This window comes from Pseudochaenichthys georgianus, chromosome 9 (genome assembly GCF_902827115.2).
Source record: "Pseudochaenichthys georgianus chromosome 9, fPseGeo1.2, whole genome shotgun sequence".
NCBI classification, from domain to species: domain Eukaryota; kingdom Metazoa; phylum Chordata; class Actinopteri; order Perciformes; family Channichthyidae; genus Pseudochaenichthys; species Pseudochaenichthys georgianus.
This window is the reverse complement of record NC_047511.1, coordinates 23,446,508-23,462,943: the sequence shown is the minus strand read 5'-3', so window position 1 is coordinate 23,462,943 and position 16,436 is coordinate 23,446,508. Positions and strand designations below refer to the sequence as shown.

The 16,436-nt window shown below is 41.1% G+C and overlaps 1 protein-coding gene across 2 annotated transcripts; it reads right to left on the bottom strand.

The window, feature by feature from the left end:
* Positions 1-5: 5 nt before the first annotated feature.
* ark2cb (arkadia (RNF111) C-terminal like ring finger ubiquitin ligase 2Cb) lies at positions 6-15,933 on the bottom strand. 2 transcript variants are annotated; one of them, XM_034091704.1, is made up of 8 exons: positions 15,696-15,933; positions 11,756-12,077; positions 10,066-10,194; positions 8,600-8,729; positions 8,317-8,421; positions 7,862-7,957; positions 7,207-7,313; positions 6-3,662 (listed from the first exon to the last, which is right to left on the bottom strand). In XM_034091704.1, exons 1-8 carry the CDS (start codon positions 15,754-15,756, stop codon positions 3,545-3,547), a joined length of 1,068 nt encoding a protein of 355 aa, XP_033947595.1. In that variant the 5' UTR covers positions 15,757-15,933; the 3' UTR covers positions 6-3,544. The 2 variants fall into 2 exon arrangements, with proteins under 2 accessions (XP_033947595.1, XP_033947596.1); XM_034091705.1 differs by having other exon boundaries at positions 7,862-7,945.
* Between the last annotated feature and the right edge of the window lie 503 nt (positions 15,934-16,436).

The following is a 16,436-nucleotide window of genomic DNA, read 5'->3' as shown; positions in this document are numbered from 1 at the left end:
ATTGCTTAGCATTTTAGGCAGTTTATTTGAAAAACACATACAAAAAGATCATATACAAGACAATAAATAAAAAAGAGACAGAACAGTTTGGGTTAAGCTATGCAACTTTTTGCATCATCATTAGTAATAAATACAGTACAAAATCCACCCATAGTGAATCGAAAGATTTTCCACAATATTCACTGATCATGTTAATCTTCATTATGATTTAGCTATTGCTTTCATATTATTGATACATACTTCTACTTTTCTATAAAATACTCAAGATCATAAAACATTGCGCGGTTACAGCAAAACAGCAGTGTGTTGTACAAAGATGGCCACTTCCCTTTTTCACTGGCAGGTTAATAATCAACATTTTTTCAGCAGCAAAGAAACATCTGAAATATTCAAGAAGGTACAGCATCATATTAAACACATCTACAGAGCTACTCCCACATACACATAGGAAAACCTGAGAAGGACATGCATTAAAAAGCTTGTGCTTTAAGTTCTACTGTTCATTCCGGTTCATCAGCTTGAGTTAATACTATGGCTACTGTCCAGTTTGCTCTGGAGTAATGGGGAGGACACGGGGTAAGGCCAGTGAGAGCACGAAATGAAATAATAAGAATATTAGTAAGACCAGCCAGCTTCATTCCAATCCAATACAGGTTATAATAGTTTGCAGGATTAGTAGAGTATTAATAAGAAATGCACACTGAAAACGTAGTTAGCTTATTATACCCAGTGTGAAACACTATCAATTTTGTATAACCACAGTACACCAGAAACGTGTGTAATAAGACCAATGGCTCAAGTTAGCATGTTAGATACTTTCAAAAATCCCACACAAAGCAATTGCCAGCAATATATAAGGGACAGTTAATACAGCTCATTATGTGGGTCTTAAAAAAAATAAATAATAATAATAAGCACTACATTGAGATACAGATATGGTAAAAAATAAAATAAAAAAACGGATTATGGGAAACAAAGCAGTATCATATAACAAAAGCGAGCTATTTGTGGAGCCATACTAAGACCAAAAGGGTTGTACCCCGTCTTCTGCTTCATAGCAAAGCAGAGAGGATGTTTAATAATGAAAAGAGTTAAAGTAAATTCAAGAGGTGACATGAATGGAATGGAATCCAGATCAACAGCACCATGCTGGCTTGAAAATGTGTCAGGAAACACCCCCAAGAGTCAATTTTTCAACAGGTTTCTTTTTTTCTCCTTTGAAAAAGAAAACACAGACGGCATGCAAAAGCATCCCCACCGACCAATGCATAATGAGGTATTCTTTTTTTATATTTTGTGTTATTTTAAATAAATATATTGATTAAATTGCAAAGTTATGAGAGAGACATTACATATTTCACCACAATAGCTAGCTAGCTACAGTTAGTAATAAATAATGATTGTTAAATACTTAAGGCATCTTTAATCACAGCATTCTATGTGAACTAGCAAAACCTCCATTGTCATCCATCTGTAGTTTTTTGGATGGAGGTTTCATACAAAAAGAAAGAAAAAACGCAACACAAACAGTCAAGTAACCCTCCAATAATACACAAGGAAGCATGAAAATACTTGGAACTGAATCGAAACACAAAGTCTAGGACAAGAAGAACCCACACCACCAAACCAAAAACTCAGGCAACTCCATATTATAGTGCATTTACAAAACACAAGCTACATTATAACAACAATAAATATGTTTTTGCAGCATTGCAGCTTTTTCTTCACTATGGTTAAAATGGACACGGACTCGGCATATTAGTACCATGTCCAAATTGGCATGTGAGCAAAAGAAATACGAGAAGAAAAATAAAATGGCAGAAAAAGACAATTCAAAAATTAAATTAATGTTAAGAACAATTGTTTGGTATTTTTCAAATGGATGGCTTTTTCTCCCTTTCACCCTCCTTCAAGTGAACTACGCCAACATGGTTCATGCATGATAAAGAGAAAACGGCTTCTATCACCGAACGTATCACAGTTGTTCTAGCAATACCATACACTACTACCGTGGGGGGGAGGGAGTGGGGACAATCATACACATTCTAGCACATATCACAGGCAAACTAGTTTGTATTTTCCCTGTAACACCAGACACAGTCTTTTTATCAGAACAGTGGGAGCAACTTAGTTTGAAATGAAAAGGAGCCGATACACCACAGAGGCCATTCACTGTATATAGAAATCACATGTGCTTGTTTGATAGGCAATAAGGTTCTGGTAATAGGTCATACAAATGACAGATTTTATTCACTCTGATGGCAAGACCTCAGGCACCAAATCCTCGAACCCATGTCGGCCTCTCACGTCATGTGATCATGCTATGAGCGAGGCCACAGAGAGGAGTTGCAGTGAGACACGGATCCACCAGCAGCTCTTTGAATCCTGACCTGGAACATCAGGAGAGAATCGCTACGTCGGTGTGAGATCTATGTCTAAGGGCAACGTTGGTCTACTCGGGATGAGTGGGGGGAGAGGGGAGGTGGGGAGGGGAATTTGGTGCATTCTTGTCCTCCTCTATGAATGAGTGGGATCGTCATAGTATACGGTTCACATGCACAGACATACAGTCCCTGTTTCTACTGCTCCACAATATTAACGACACAGCCCAAGCCTGTCATACAGCATGCACATCTGAGGCCCCTGCTCTATAATAGAGGCCCCACTACGACACTACACAGATCACTGGAAGCCATGCCTGCAGTTAGCGGGTTCAGCATCAACTCTGATGTCATCTACCAACTGGAAATCCAAAACCATGTTAGACCAGAAAGAGGGATTTTTGGCCTTTTTACACAACTATCTCTTTCCTCATTGTCTATGATTAATTAACACGTGGATATTCTCTCTTATTTGAGCCATTCTCACCCTCTTCGTAGGTTTATTTTTCACAAACATTTTTTCTCAGAAGGCTTTTGCTCGCTACACAACACTGTTACTCTGTAAATACTTATTCAGTACTATACTCCATTACACCACAAGCGTTCAGCTACAAGAGTTCACACCAAACAACCTCATGCTAATCATTTGATAATGTTCTGTACAGATGTGCTGAGGGCTTGGGCAGAGTGCAGCTTAAAGGATTTTTTTCACAGGCAGAGGGTGGGGGGGATAGGTAGGGGGGTTAGATGTAGTGGCAAAGAAATGGCCTTAATACACCCCACAGTGAGCTGGGGAGGTTGGTAGTCAGAGGTCCTCTCTCGATGGCTGTATGGAGAACTGCACACAGGGTGCACAATCTGACAGGATCTGTGTGAAGCCTCAGCACATCTGTCCATACGTGTCCGCTCCTACCTTTTACATCCAGCAAGTCCATTCAAATCAACCTTCAGTCCAGCCCCCCATCTATGCATCGACCCCCATCCCTCGCTGTGTTGTAGGTGAGTGTGCTTTGTTGATCCCTCTGTCACAGCCTTGTCTCTGAAGGCAGGCCTGTGGGTGATGCAGAGGGGAAGAGAGGGGTGTTTGGCAGAGCTTCCCTCGGGGGAAGGCAATGGAGAATTAACGAGACCAGATCCAAAGCTGCAGGAGACGACAGGAGCTATCAACTGTCGGGGGTCAGTTGGGTCTCAATGTCCACTCTGCAGATGGGGCACTTCCTGCTGGTGGCCAACCACTGGTCCACACACCCCTGGTGGAAGAGGTGCATGCAGGGTAATCTCCTACAGACACAAAGGAGACAAGGTTAGGATAATAACAATAAATGTGGGATTCAATTCAAGAAAATGTTCGGTATTGTTAAATAGTTGACACTTGCAAACAGGTAACGACTAAAACTTCAACTTCAATCATGAGCAAAAAGAAATCCCTGCATTCAGATAATTCCCTGCATTGAGACAATATAATAGATTGTATAAGGATTTATTTAATTTAAGAAGTAAAGGGTTTTCTCATAAAGTAACTGGACGTATTTCCTGTGTCCCTTTGGCATTTATACAGATCACAACACACTGGACAGTGTACACACATCATGAGATTGCGTGAAATGCTAATGTTGGCAGAATTTTAAGATGAGGTGCTGGAAGAAATCCTTTGATCGGACGCTTTGAACTTATGTGGCAGAACAAATGTACAACTACAACATTTAGAATAAAACGCACCAGGCAAGAGAAATCAAGGATTACAATACTAATACTAATCACTAGGGGTGTCAGAAAACATCAGTACACTTAAATATCGCATTCAAAAACATGCACACATTTTTTATATATTTATAGCGTATTTTTACTGTTATAGGTTCAATTTGATTCCTGCTCCGATTGCACAAAAAGTAGAACAATGATGTTAGATATAACATTGACTGCGATCATTAAAAAAATGCAGATCCAGCAGTTCCGAACTCTCTAATGCATTTGATGGTGTGTTCTTTATTTTCGATCACCACCTCAAATTTGATGTGAATACTGAGTGTATTGTGAAGCGGGGTCAACAGAGAATGCACCTTCTTCGCAAACTGAACTCTTTCTCTGTCAGGCCTTTCATTCTTTGTCGTTTTTACCAAGCATTCATTGAGAGCCTTATTTGTTTTTCTTTTATCTGCTGGTTCCATAGCCTTACACTGAAAGACAGGAACAGCCTGAACAGCATTGTTAAAACCTGCTCCAAGATCATCGGCGTGAAACAGAGAGACTTAAAGAGCCTGTGACACGGTTTTCCCCCATCATCCAAACCCATCAATTTGAGTACATATTGTCCCCTTGAAAACCGTTACTGAACTGATTTTGGATATTTGTACTTTGATAACCATTAATCTGCCTTCAATGTTGACAATTTTCTGGATCTTCTCGCGGATTCTTCAAGTCCCGCCAAATGATGGGTGACGTCATTGCGGGCACAGCGCTCCAGCTGCACCGTTCAGGATCCCAGCATCTGCTTGTAAACCTTTATATATATACAGTCAGATGTAAACGCACAACGGCGCACACAGCAGCAAGCTCAGACAGCGATGACAGGTTCATGTTGAACGTGTCTGAGAGCTCATATGAGGCTGAAGGATCGGTTTATGTTGTATCTGTTAGAAGTTTAGGAATGAGGTGCGTCAATATGGGCGATCATATGGTCATGTAGCCAGTGGTGGACTGGGACTAAAAATCATCCCGGGACTCTCGACCGGCCCACTTCGGTACCGAGCTGTCAACGGGGGGAGCGGGGGATGTAAAATACAAATATAATGTATAATGTATGTGTCTTTGACATTAGCGCTGCTAGACACCTGTGCCCTGTACTACGAAGCCAGTTCAACAGACATGAACAAACAAACTAACAACAAACTAACAAACGAGATCTCGCTAAGCGGTCCTACGACGCTGGTTATCAACTCGGTAAATCAAGCCAGGGTTTCTCTCTCCTGCTGAGAGCGCGTTCACGTCTAAGACACGAGTGGATCTGACTTTAATTACATTTGTCTCGAGTGTTTCGTCAACATAATGTGTTAAATAATACTTCTGCATACAGTCTGTGACACTGTGAGTGTTGCACGGCCAGATGAGGCTGGAGAAGCTGACTCAGATAAGGAAATATATGATATATTATGATATTATATGATCGATGATCTGATTGATGATGTAATATGAATGATAAGTGCGACACGTCGGCGTCTTCTCTGCATACGGCAGTTTAAACTGTATTTTCTTTATCCTGTAATATGACTTGAGAGATTTAAACTCCGCACACTGAGTGGATCTCTTTTCTATAGACGCCGGAGGCGGGCAGCGTCAGGTAAAAGAAGTTATTTAGCCTTCTCAAACCTGAGCCTCACGCGCCGCCTATGGGGGATGTGCTAGTTACTTATCCGACCGGCCCACTTCGGTACCGGCCCATCGGGATTCGTCCCGATGGCCAGTCCGCCACTGCACCCAGCCCACGTAAACTGTCAACGGGGGGAGCCTCGCTGCGGGGAAACGGTGGACCTAGTGTCCCGATCGGAGTGGGAATAATAATAATAATCCGTGCATTTTATCCATTAATTTCCCCAACATTGTGGTAAAAAACCACACGTTTAATCCACGTTGGTGTACTACAACTACAAAAAGCATCGGTTTGTTTTCTCATCAGTAAATGCAGACCGGCTCAAACAAACGATTTTTAATCATCATCCTCACGATCATTTAATGTATCATATGTTCGCCGAATTGACATGAAAGCACTAATAAATGTAGTTTCATCCACTTGAGTTTATAACCACAAAAATAATCGATTTGTTTTTATATCACATCCGACGGGAGGAAATTCAGCAGCTCTCACTCCCGATTTTTAATCCTAATGTAATCATCATCTTCACCACGATCATTTATGTTTATGTCGCTGAATTGACATGAAAGCACTGACAAATATGAATATACTGTAGTCAACTTCATTAAAACGTTATTAACGTGCCTAAACTCAGTAATTCACCATTTCTACGCATGACACAACACACTTTGTCCGTGTTTGGCTCTCGAAGCGTTCCCGCATTGACGTCACTTCCGGCTTCCCCCAAAACTTCAAAATGAGTGAAGGAATTTCCCCGCGATGTTCGAAATTATTGATATTTAACGAAACGGTATCGCTTTTTCTTTTTTAAACTGACGGTTCGAGATTACTAGTAGCCCAATATTTCATTGCACAACAGTTGTTGGGATGGTGTCACAGGCTCTTTAAATTCCTTCTGTAACCAACAGATTCTGCGGAAAGCAGAGAGCATTCTGAACTCTCCAGGTCATGTACTCTCACATGAATTTCGTCTGTTGCCATCAGGGCGAAGATATGCTCTACCTGCTCAAAGGACTAATCGCTTTTCTAAATCCTTCATCCCTTCTGCACTCAAACTTTTAAATTCTTGAAAAGGCTTTTAACTTGATTATTTATTTATTATTGTGATGCTTTGAACTATTTATAGTGTATTATTATAATTATCCACATCTGTGCTCCCGGGTGTATCTGTGTGTTTTCTTCTTGTATGTTCCTGCCTGTGTACATGACATAAGCTGCTCCTCATAACCAAATGCCCCTTGCGGGATTAATAAAGTTGTTGATTGATTGATTGATTGATTGATTGATTGATTGATTGATTGATTGATTGATTGATTGATTGATTGATACCATGAATGTTTCCTTTACATTCTTACTAAAGATTTAAAATAAATTGTACACACAACCTACTTTCCCATCTGCATAACCAGCATTTTCCCCCCTTTGAAAAAGCAAAAGATGAGCGTGTAGTTGTACCTGACATCCTCTCCGTCCTCCAGCATGGACAGACAGATGGTGCACTTCTCATCTGTGTCCAGCTCCTCATCTTCCAGACACATCTTCAGGTCATTCTGGGGTATTCTCTGCAGAGAGAGAGAGACAGGAAGGCAAACAGACTTTGATTATTAACGTGTGTCGTGCAGCTGTGTGTTGGGAGCCGTTATGTTTATGCCACGGGTGTCTCCGAGTCAGCCCAGACAAATAAGGTGAAAGGAGTCACCTAATGATGCTTCCCAGTAGAAAATAGACCTCAGATAGAAAAGACTCAATTACTTCTTCTCACTCACAGCGTACAAAATGATCTGACACTCTTTCCAGAGTATCTGGGTCATATTCAGTGTAGACAGGTTTTTCAAATGCAATCCACGCACATATCTGCAGACAGCCGGATGACTTATCCCTTGCCGTGAATTTTGCACACTGCAGACCTGTCTCACTAATCTGCTGAGGGAAATTAGTTTGACCTTTGAACTTCTGTGAGTCGCAACCCTCTTTCCACTCTCGTCTTCAATCTTTGATCTTTTCCACTGCTCTTTTACCATTCTGTCTTTCACATCTAGCTTAACTTAGTTCTTGCCCAGTGCTTTCCTGCCATCACTCAGCTAGCAGATAAAAAGATGACCATTGTTACCTTTTTATACTTATGGGGGAAGGTGAATCTCTCTATGGTGGTTTGGACCGCTCCTCTGTTCACACTGCCCAGCCTGTCCTCCAGCTGCAGAAGCTCCTAGCAAGGAAACAACATTAATGGATCTTTGAATTATTTATTTGAATATCTTAAGTCTGACCGGCAGATTAACGGTTGTATAATAACATATTCAAAAGACATACAAGTGTGGAATGCTGATATTAAATAGGTTCTTCAAGCTACAGGAAAGAGCCTCTCAGGAAACGATTGCATCTTATCAAAATGAAAACATTAAAGGCAGTTGGACCGTTGAGGCATCTGGAAGCCGAGGTAATTGGAAATAAGAAAACCAGTTACGCACTCGAGCCTGTCCAGAGCATTGGTCACAGGGAGAACAATGATAAATGAGTGTGGACTGGTGTGTCTGCGGAGGAGAGTGAGGGGGCAGCGATACGAACCTCATAGCTCTCTCTAACAGCAGAGGCGTGGCGGGAGGGGTTTAGACTCTGCAGAGCCAGCAGGTGCAGCTGGGGATACGGGTAGTTTCTGATCTCATGGACAACCTGGAAGAAGTCGGATAAAATAAGTTAACGTTTGCTCTGCGGCAGAAATAAGGAAAAAATGGAACACTGCATCCCCGGGAGCTGGGTATCGAGATTATTCTGCGAAAAGTGGAGAGAGAGTCACCGGGAGTTCATCCAGACTAATATGATTGATTGTACTGAGGCAGAGGGGCCTCACCACTTGTGTTGAGGCATTGTTTCTGGGGAAGTGGTGCATCCTAGGAGAGGTCAAGTAGTGCTGATAGTGCTGCGGCAGCGGATGGATGTGATACTGGTGGGGGGGCAGCCCAGCATCTACACTTAGATCCCTGGACACAAATAGAAAAACAAGTCAGCCGATGGCGCACACTTTATTTCATAGTGTTTCTGGCCAACTGTGTTTTGATAACAGCTGATTTATACACAGTATTATTTAGGACAGTGATTCCCAAACAAGAATACTTGTATCGCAGGATTTTTCTCTGCATAAAATATTGTGACTTGAGCTCAACTCATTGGAAAAGTAAGCAGAATTTTTTATTTGAATGATAAAGAAAAGATATATCATGCATAGTGTCAGCTGTAACACATTGAGTGTACATGAACATAAGTTGGCCAATACAAGGAAGTCTCAGCAGGTAGATAAAAGTGGTGGATTGTTGAACTAGATTGCTTAAAGTAATGGGAAACAGCATATACCTATTATATTAATATGAACTGTTGAATTAGTTAGCTATATTTAGTTTAATACCTTATCTTAATCGAATATATTGCTACCTATTACAATTTCTTCAGAGAAATTACAGAGATTAAGTTACAAAAAACTCTTTTAGAAATGATTCAAAAGTACATTTGATTTGTCCACAGGCATGTCCCAGGTCTATTGGATGTAGGTTCATCCTTGACCTTTACTTCCCCAAATCTTAATATTATGCACTCATTCCCGTTTTATTTTAGATGACAAAACAAATAAAACTCTTTTCCTCCCTTTTGATTTTCTCCAGTATTACATCACCTAACTTTAGCACCACTGTGGTTAGCTCTACTTCTCTTTTGCGCCTTATGAAACGATGCATTAATGTTGCATATGATGCAGACAGGCGTAGGTGTATTGCACATTTAAGTGTCTAATAGGAGTTGGTTTGCCTTAGGCTCATTCTCCGCTTGGTCTTAAACCCCTTTGATCTGGTCTTGACCCAGATTTGATGGTCGTCTGGTGCAGTCAAACTAAGAAAAAGCTGACCAAAAAGTATGTCTTGTCTAACTTTGAGCATCATTGGTGCAAAAGTGAGTAATTTATAATTCAGTCAAATATTTGCTGGTGTGAAATCTAAACTTACATCATCGCAAAAGTTTTAATTTCCGACAAAAAAAGGAGTATAATCATTTATTGTGTATGGAGTTTAATGACCAGAAGGAGTTGATTAGTTTTGGGCTCTTTTGAACACCAAATTGAATCAATACGCTTGACACATTTGAATGTTTTAAGTGTTCATCACTGTGCATTGTCCCTGCCAAATAAACGATTAAATAAATAAAAATGTGTTGTGTGACAATAAAAATTGTAATACAAGTATGAAATCTAAATGTAATAATTTGTACTCTGAAGGAATGATTATTATAATCTCATCCACTAAAGACAAAATAAACTATATCAGAGCTTACCAGTCTGTGCCCTCAGCCAGGTAGCGGGGCTGCTGCACCACAGGCTGGGGGGGGACATGGAGAGGCGGAGCAAACTCAAAGCCGGGCCGCAGTCTGTGGGGCTGGTGAGGAACTCGCTCTGGGGTGCGTCTACCGAGACAAACAACCAAGCATTTCAGAAAATCCTCGTGAAAAGAACGTGAGGCTAGGACTTGAACTAATGATTATTTTCATTATTTATTCATTTGTATTTTCAAGATTAACCAATTTCCTGGTCTTTAAAATATCCAAAAACATTGAAATATGTCCATCCTAGTTTCCAAGGAGATGCTAGTTAATAGCCAAATTATATTCAATGTATGAGGATATAGGACAGCAAAAGCAGAATAACCATATTTTAAGAGGCTGCATTTCTGCCGATTGGTTGAACGTCAAAATAGAATGGGGATTATTTTTTCTTTACCGATCAATTAGCAAAAAATATTTTTGTATTTATTTAAAGGTCCCCTATTATACTGTTTTTCATCAATATATTATAGGTCTCAGTTATATACAAAACATGTCTCTGAAGTGTTTGGCTTGAAATACCAAACAGATCATGCATTGTAGCATCCCATAAACCCCTCTGTTTCAGCCCTGTTTCAAAAGTGCTGATTCTCTGTCTGTTACTTTAGATGAAAATAAGGAGCCACTTCCCACGCCCCTCTGAGAGATATTTGGTTAAAAAAGAACACAATGGGCACTTTCACACCGGAGTACTTTTCCCAGGAATAGTTCTGATAGTTCTTGGGATTTTGCGTTCACACCAAAAAGATCTGGAACTAGAACTTAGTTCGCGCCAACCTTTTCAACCCCAGATAGTCCCTGCAGGGACTTTCCTGGGGAGAAAAAGGTTTGTGGGTGTGTCGGCCACACTAACAATTTCTGATTGGCTGGGTGAATTGCAAACCACGCCCCGTAAAACTCCGAAAAGTTTTGTGATGCCGCCATTTTATTTGCTGGCATTAGCATTAATACCATTAACCCAGCACACCAACTGAGAGAGTGGCAACCAACTGGCAACACAAAAGAAAACATGGGAGCAGTGGAGTGATGAGGAGGTGTCGGTGCTTCAGGCGATTTACTCGGAAGACGCTAACCAGCAGCTTCTACTGAAGCCAGTCCCCAACTCCGGGGGACTCCGGGACTTCGGGTGGCAGTATACGCCGTGAAGTTCTTTGCGGCCTGCCAGTAAACCCAAAGGAGAAGAAGAAGAAGTGATGTCAGCGGCTTCATTTGCGTAATCCTCCCTTAGGGATTTATTCCGGTGTGAACGCGATCTACTAGGACAGCTCCAGGAACTAAAGAGTTCGGCGGAACGAGGTACCGGGAACTAAGTACCGCAAAGTACTTGGTGTGAAAGCGGCAAATGGTGCTCTAGGAGGAGATTCAGGTGATAAGGTGGGGGGGTCGGGTGTTACCTTGGTTGGTTATTGGCTAATGGTTACACAAGCCAAAAAATCGTTGGCCAAAATCTGATCAGCTCATTTTCAGACAGGTTTTTATATAAATGGATCAGGACAAAAAGTGATTGAATCTTTTTTGCTGAAACTTTCAGAATCTCTTTACACAGAGGGGACACATGTTTATGTATAAAATACATGAAAAGGTGGATTTTGCACAATAGGTGACCTTTAAGTCATGCTATTTCCCTGGTAACCCGTGTGGATACCTGGAAGGTGGCAGGATGTGTCGGTGCTGGGCCTCGAGGATCTGCTGCTGGAGGAGGTATTGCTGGTGTAATGCCTGAGGTAGGAAGGGAGGGGCAGGGATGTCCTGGAACTGGGGGCCGGGCAGGGGGTTGAGGGGCGGGTGGAGCGGAGGGCCAAGCTGGTGGCCAGGAGGGGCCAGGTGGGGGTTAATGCCTGACTGTGGCTGCCCTGGGTGGGGCATGGGGAAGTCCATGGGCAGCGGAGCCTGAGGACCTAACTGGAAGTGCCGGCAAGAGGTAGCATGGCTGTGCTGCTGCTGCTGTTGCCGGTTGAAATGCGATCCTGTGGAGGATAAGGAGAAGTTGTCAGGCACCTGGGTGGAGAGATTAGGTGGAATTAATTGTGGGTGAAATGTTGTGTCACTGTGTGTGTGTGTGTGTGTGTGTGATATAGCATGTTAATGATGCCCTACATCTTACCTAGGGTGAAAAATACTTCTGTGGGGGTGGGGAAATGATGGTTACCACAAGTACCATGAACATTTGGGTCCTGCACACAATACGCAAGCTTTCCTTTCTTTTATTGCATTTCCGACCTCTGGATCGACTCCTGGTCTTCTGATTCACAGACAAGCGAACTGGATCAGATCAGATGAAATCTACCAGTGTTTGGTCTTCAACGCAGCTCGGTTCTTGTCAATTCTGCAGCCGACAGTGGGTCAGTGCACCCTGAGTAAAACCTTTAGTACCTGGCTATCATGAGAAATATTAAACTGCTGGATGCTAGGTAACTATCTTTATAAACGTAAAGAATAATTCTCTCCATCGCATCTTTAAAATGATACCACACCATAAAATCACATTTTATACATCTGCGCCTTGCTGAAACCTACTTGTTCTTTGTGTCTTACACATCCAGTGTAGCTGTATTTGCTTTTCTCCCATATGAACATTCAGGAGTATAGAGTAAATAGCTTGAATACTTTTTTAACTCTCTCCAACCATAGCTATTTGGCAGCTGCAGTGAACAGACTGCTGTGGAGACTCAACAGTCAGAAAACTAGACTAACTTGTGCTGTGGTGCAATCTGGTTTTAATAACGTGCTTATGTTTAAAAAATACTTTTTTGATTATGGAAATGTAATAACAAATGTTGCTTTTTAGAACTTTTGCAGAAATCCTGGTTAAAGGGAGCCATAATAGGTTTGCAGAGGGCCAGGTTTCAATGCACTCCGTTATATACATCTGGCAAAAACCGAAGCAGTGAATTTGAAAGAGTTTAGACATTACAATTGCGCACTAATATTCCAGTACCACAATTTAATCAGCTTCAACAGTGTAAAAAGAAGCGGAGTATTCTAATATAAACAGTAAAAATATGTTTTAAATCATGAGGATATAGGCAAAGTCTACATTGCATTTACTAGTAGGAGTACACTTAAAAAACGCAGTATGATTTTAAAACACACCCAGCGAAGACAAGCAGTATGACCTTCCAGCTATATTTTCAGGTCGTCAGTGTTGCCGGGCAGACAAGAGATGACCTTGTTGCCGTGGGTCAAAGGCCCAAGTCTACACTGTAAGTAGCACACTGCGTTTTTAAGTGTCTCAGTGAAAAACGATCACCATGAATGACAGCAGATAGACTCATTCAGGCCCTGTGATGGAGGAAGCGTGGAAATTGTCTATCTTTGTCACAGTGGGAGAGGAGGTGGGTGGGGGTGGAGGGGGGCAGGTAGGGACAAGGGAGAGGGAGGACAATAAATGGAAATCAGCAAGAAGCACACTGAAGGTTAGGAAAAACACTATATTCTTTATTGAAAATATTAGTTATGTGGAATTTGTGTTTTTTTTCTTGTTTGTTTGTAATAATAGTATAAATCCATGCAACAAAAATAAACAACATAGACTGAAGGCAAGGCCCACCATGCTCCATATAGGGTTAAAAAGAACAAAAGCAGCATCCAATGAGCAGACGTGTTGACTACAGCACATGATTTCAGTACAGCAGGGTACATCTTTACTACAGAAAGATTACATTGGATTTTCACTAGTCAATGTAGAAAAAACAAAAACAAAAAATTATGAATCATAAATGTGACCATGCATTGAAAGTACTAATACAAGAACAAAAGGTAAAGAGAGACCACAACCAAACAATAAAGACGTTATTACTAATAGAGGATCTCTTTAGCAGTGCAGGAAAATAGGCATCCCTGTGAAATGGATAGCATTTTGGCCTTATGTTAGTGGGGAAAATTGGGAAGTGATGAACCACCAGTGAGCATGTTTTGCTTACATAAATGTTTAGAGTTTCATTTGTCTATAAGGGGCAAACAGCCCTGACAGTTCAGTGTGATTCAAAGCTTGAAATTTGCAAAGGGAACAAAAAGGATTACACAAAAATGGAGACAGTTATGGCAGGTTGTTGTGTGCAGGTGCAGTGTACTTTCAATCGTTTCAAGTGATCACGTAACAGCATTGGCTTGAATGCAGGTTTTTAACAATAATTGCATGCATATGGTTCCAATTTGCATGGTTTTTCTAATAATGAAAGGTCACTTTTATCATGTACATTGCACCTTGTGTGAAAAGAAGGAAGATGAGCCGAATTCTGGTGTCCAACAATGCAGTGCCGTATTTAAGATCATGCAAAAATGTATCCACTTTACAGGAATTTACAGCATGTTGTCTATCAAGACTGGATGTGAGGTACACAATGACATTCAACTGATATCTAAAAAAGGAGCTACAATGTTTACTCAGTGCTACAGCAATTTGACAGAAAAAGACAAAAAAGGTGCTCTGTGCTAGGTGTTAGCTATTGTTTTAGTCTGCTTAACAAAGAAAGTCTATGGCTGAAAACATCTTGGGAGGGGGTGCTTTTTAATACCAATGTCGTCTTCTGATGGAAAGAGGAAATGAAGAAGGGATTCACAATACAGCTAAATGCAGAGAACAGGCAGAGGCCACGCCACACCACACAGCAGCAGATGATCATTAGCTACACAATGGGGGGGACGACAAAGATCTGATAAATGCAGAATGTAGAGCCAGCCTCCATACTATGAAACAGGGAAATAAGAACAGAAATAAAAGCACAATGAAATCATTGATGCCACTGTTGTGAAATTAATGTTACACTGTAGCTTTACCATTGTTTAACTGCGACCGCATACTCGGGTCTTTCTGCAAGCTTCAAACAAAACAGCTGCTGAATTGCCAATTGGCAAATAATGAAAAAGGCGTTTGATATTTTGATGATAAGGAAGTCCACGGTGACCGGACAATAGGCTATTTATCGATTTGTACATTAACCAATTAACACGAATAATAATGACTAAAATCCAGGTAGAAAAACGACGAGCGCTAGCAGAAGCAGATGATCTTCAAATGACATCATCCAGGCACAGATAAGCTGACTGGCTAGAAAGGCTACGTCTATTTTGCGGTATTTTTACACGGCAAATACACGATAACGCCTTAGGGAAAACAGCTATACATCGCTACGTTACTGAAATAAAAATCGCAATTCTAAAAATGTATCTCATATTGACATTGTCTGACACGATTGTCTATTCGGGAATGTGTTTTGACATGGGCTTTTTACGACAGCACGCCCCGTGTCTGTGAAATCCTTTGTGAGAAATGTTTCCGTTCCAGGACATAGCCTGTGCCAACGAGCCAGTTAGCTTATCTTTAGCGGCGGTATTTATCTTAAAATACGCGGAATTACGCTCGGCAAACAACTTTATTCGGTGGTTTATTTCAATGGAAGTAAATAACAATAAAGTAGTATTACGTTGCGGTCACGTTTTGCGAATAATGTTACCGTTAATTTTAAGCTGGCTAACACGAGCTAACCCAAGGGCTAAACTCGAGCTAGCTAGCAAACAGCTGCAGTGAATATTAAGATAAACAGGGCACATGTTTGGGATCGATATGAATATTAATACCGTACCTCTGTTTCTTACTGAGCCGAATACAGGAAGAACCAGATATCCGACATGCACTAAGACCATCCTGGGATCCTTATCTTATGATTCCGCTGGGTGTTTTGGAGAGAAAGAATAGTAGTAGCCCATGCGGATCTACATTCAGGCGGCTGGTTGTTGCTGGCTACTAGCACCACAGGCAAACCCGACGAAAGACTGTCTGCCTCGGTTGGTTGTCGTTCAGAAAAGCAGACATGTCATGTTATGTCCGGAGCAAAAGAGGGCGATGTTGCGGCTCTACACACAAAAGCTGCAGCTACCTCTCGGTTAACCTTGGTCATCAGACTTGATCTGAAGTATAGGCTGATAAAAATAAAATACTTGATGGTAGTGTACATTTTTAGGAGGTATGTTGCAGCAGGTTGAACATGCCTTCTGTTATTATGCATAACTTCATTCCCCTTTACCTTCTGCTGGGAAAGTACTTACCAATATTTACCAAGGTTATTAGTTTATACAGTATGTAGTTATTAGGCATGATCTGAAGTGTGCACACATTAAATATACGTTATAGTAAGGCATCATAATGTGCACTCACATTTAATTAATTCCACATTAGGAAGCTTAAATCACATGATTAGGCATTTTGGTCTGAAGAATGTCCTTGATAATAACTAATCAATGAAACATATTTGCATTTTACCCGTTCAAATGCATCACAAATAATATAAGGGGAGCTCAGAAATATAAAGCAGGACTTAAATTAA

Excerpts from the sequence above, each read along its gene's own strand:
- ark2cb (XM_034091704.1), bottom strand. The coding sequence starts at position 15,756 with ATGGTCTTAGTGCATGTCGGATATCTGGTTCTTCCTGTATTCGGCTCA. Across the intron at positions 8,730-10,065 it reads CTGGCTGAGGGCACAGACTG|GGATCTAAGTGTAGATGCTG; the intron begins GTAAGCTCTGAT and ends ATTTGTGTCCAG. Across the intron at positions 3,663-7,206 it reads GAGGACGGAGAGGATGTCAG|GAGATTACCCTGCATGCACC; the intron begins GTACAACTACAC and ends TTGTGTCTGTAG.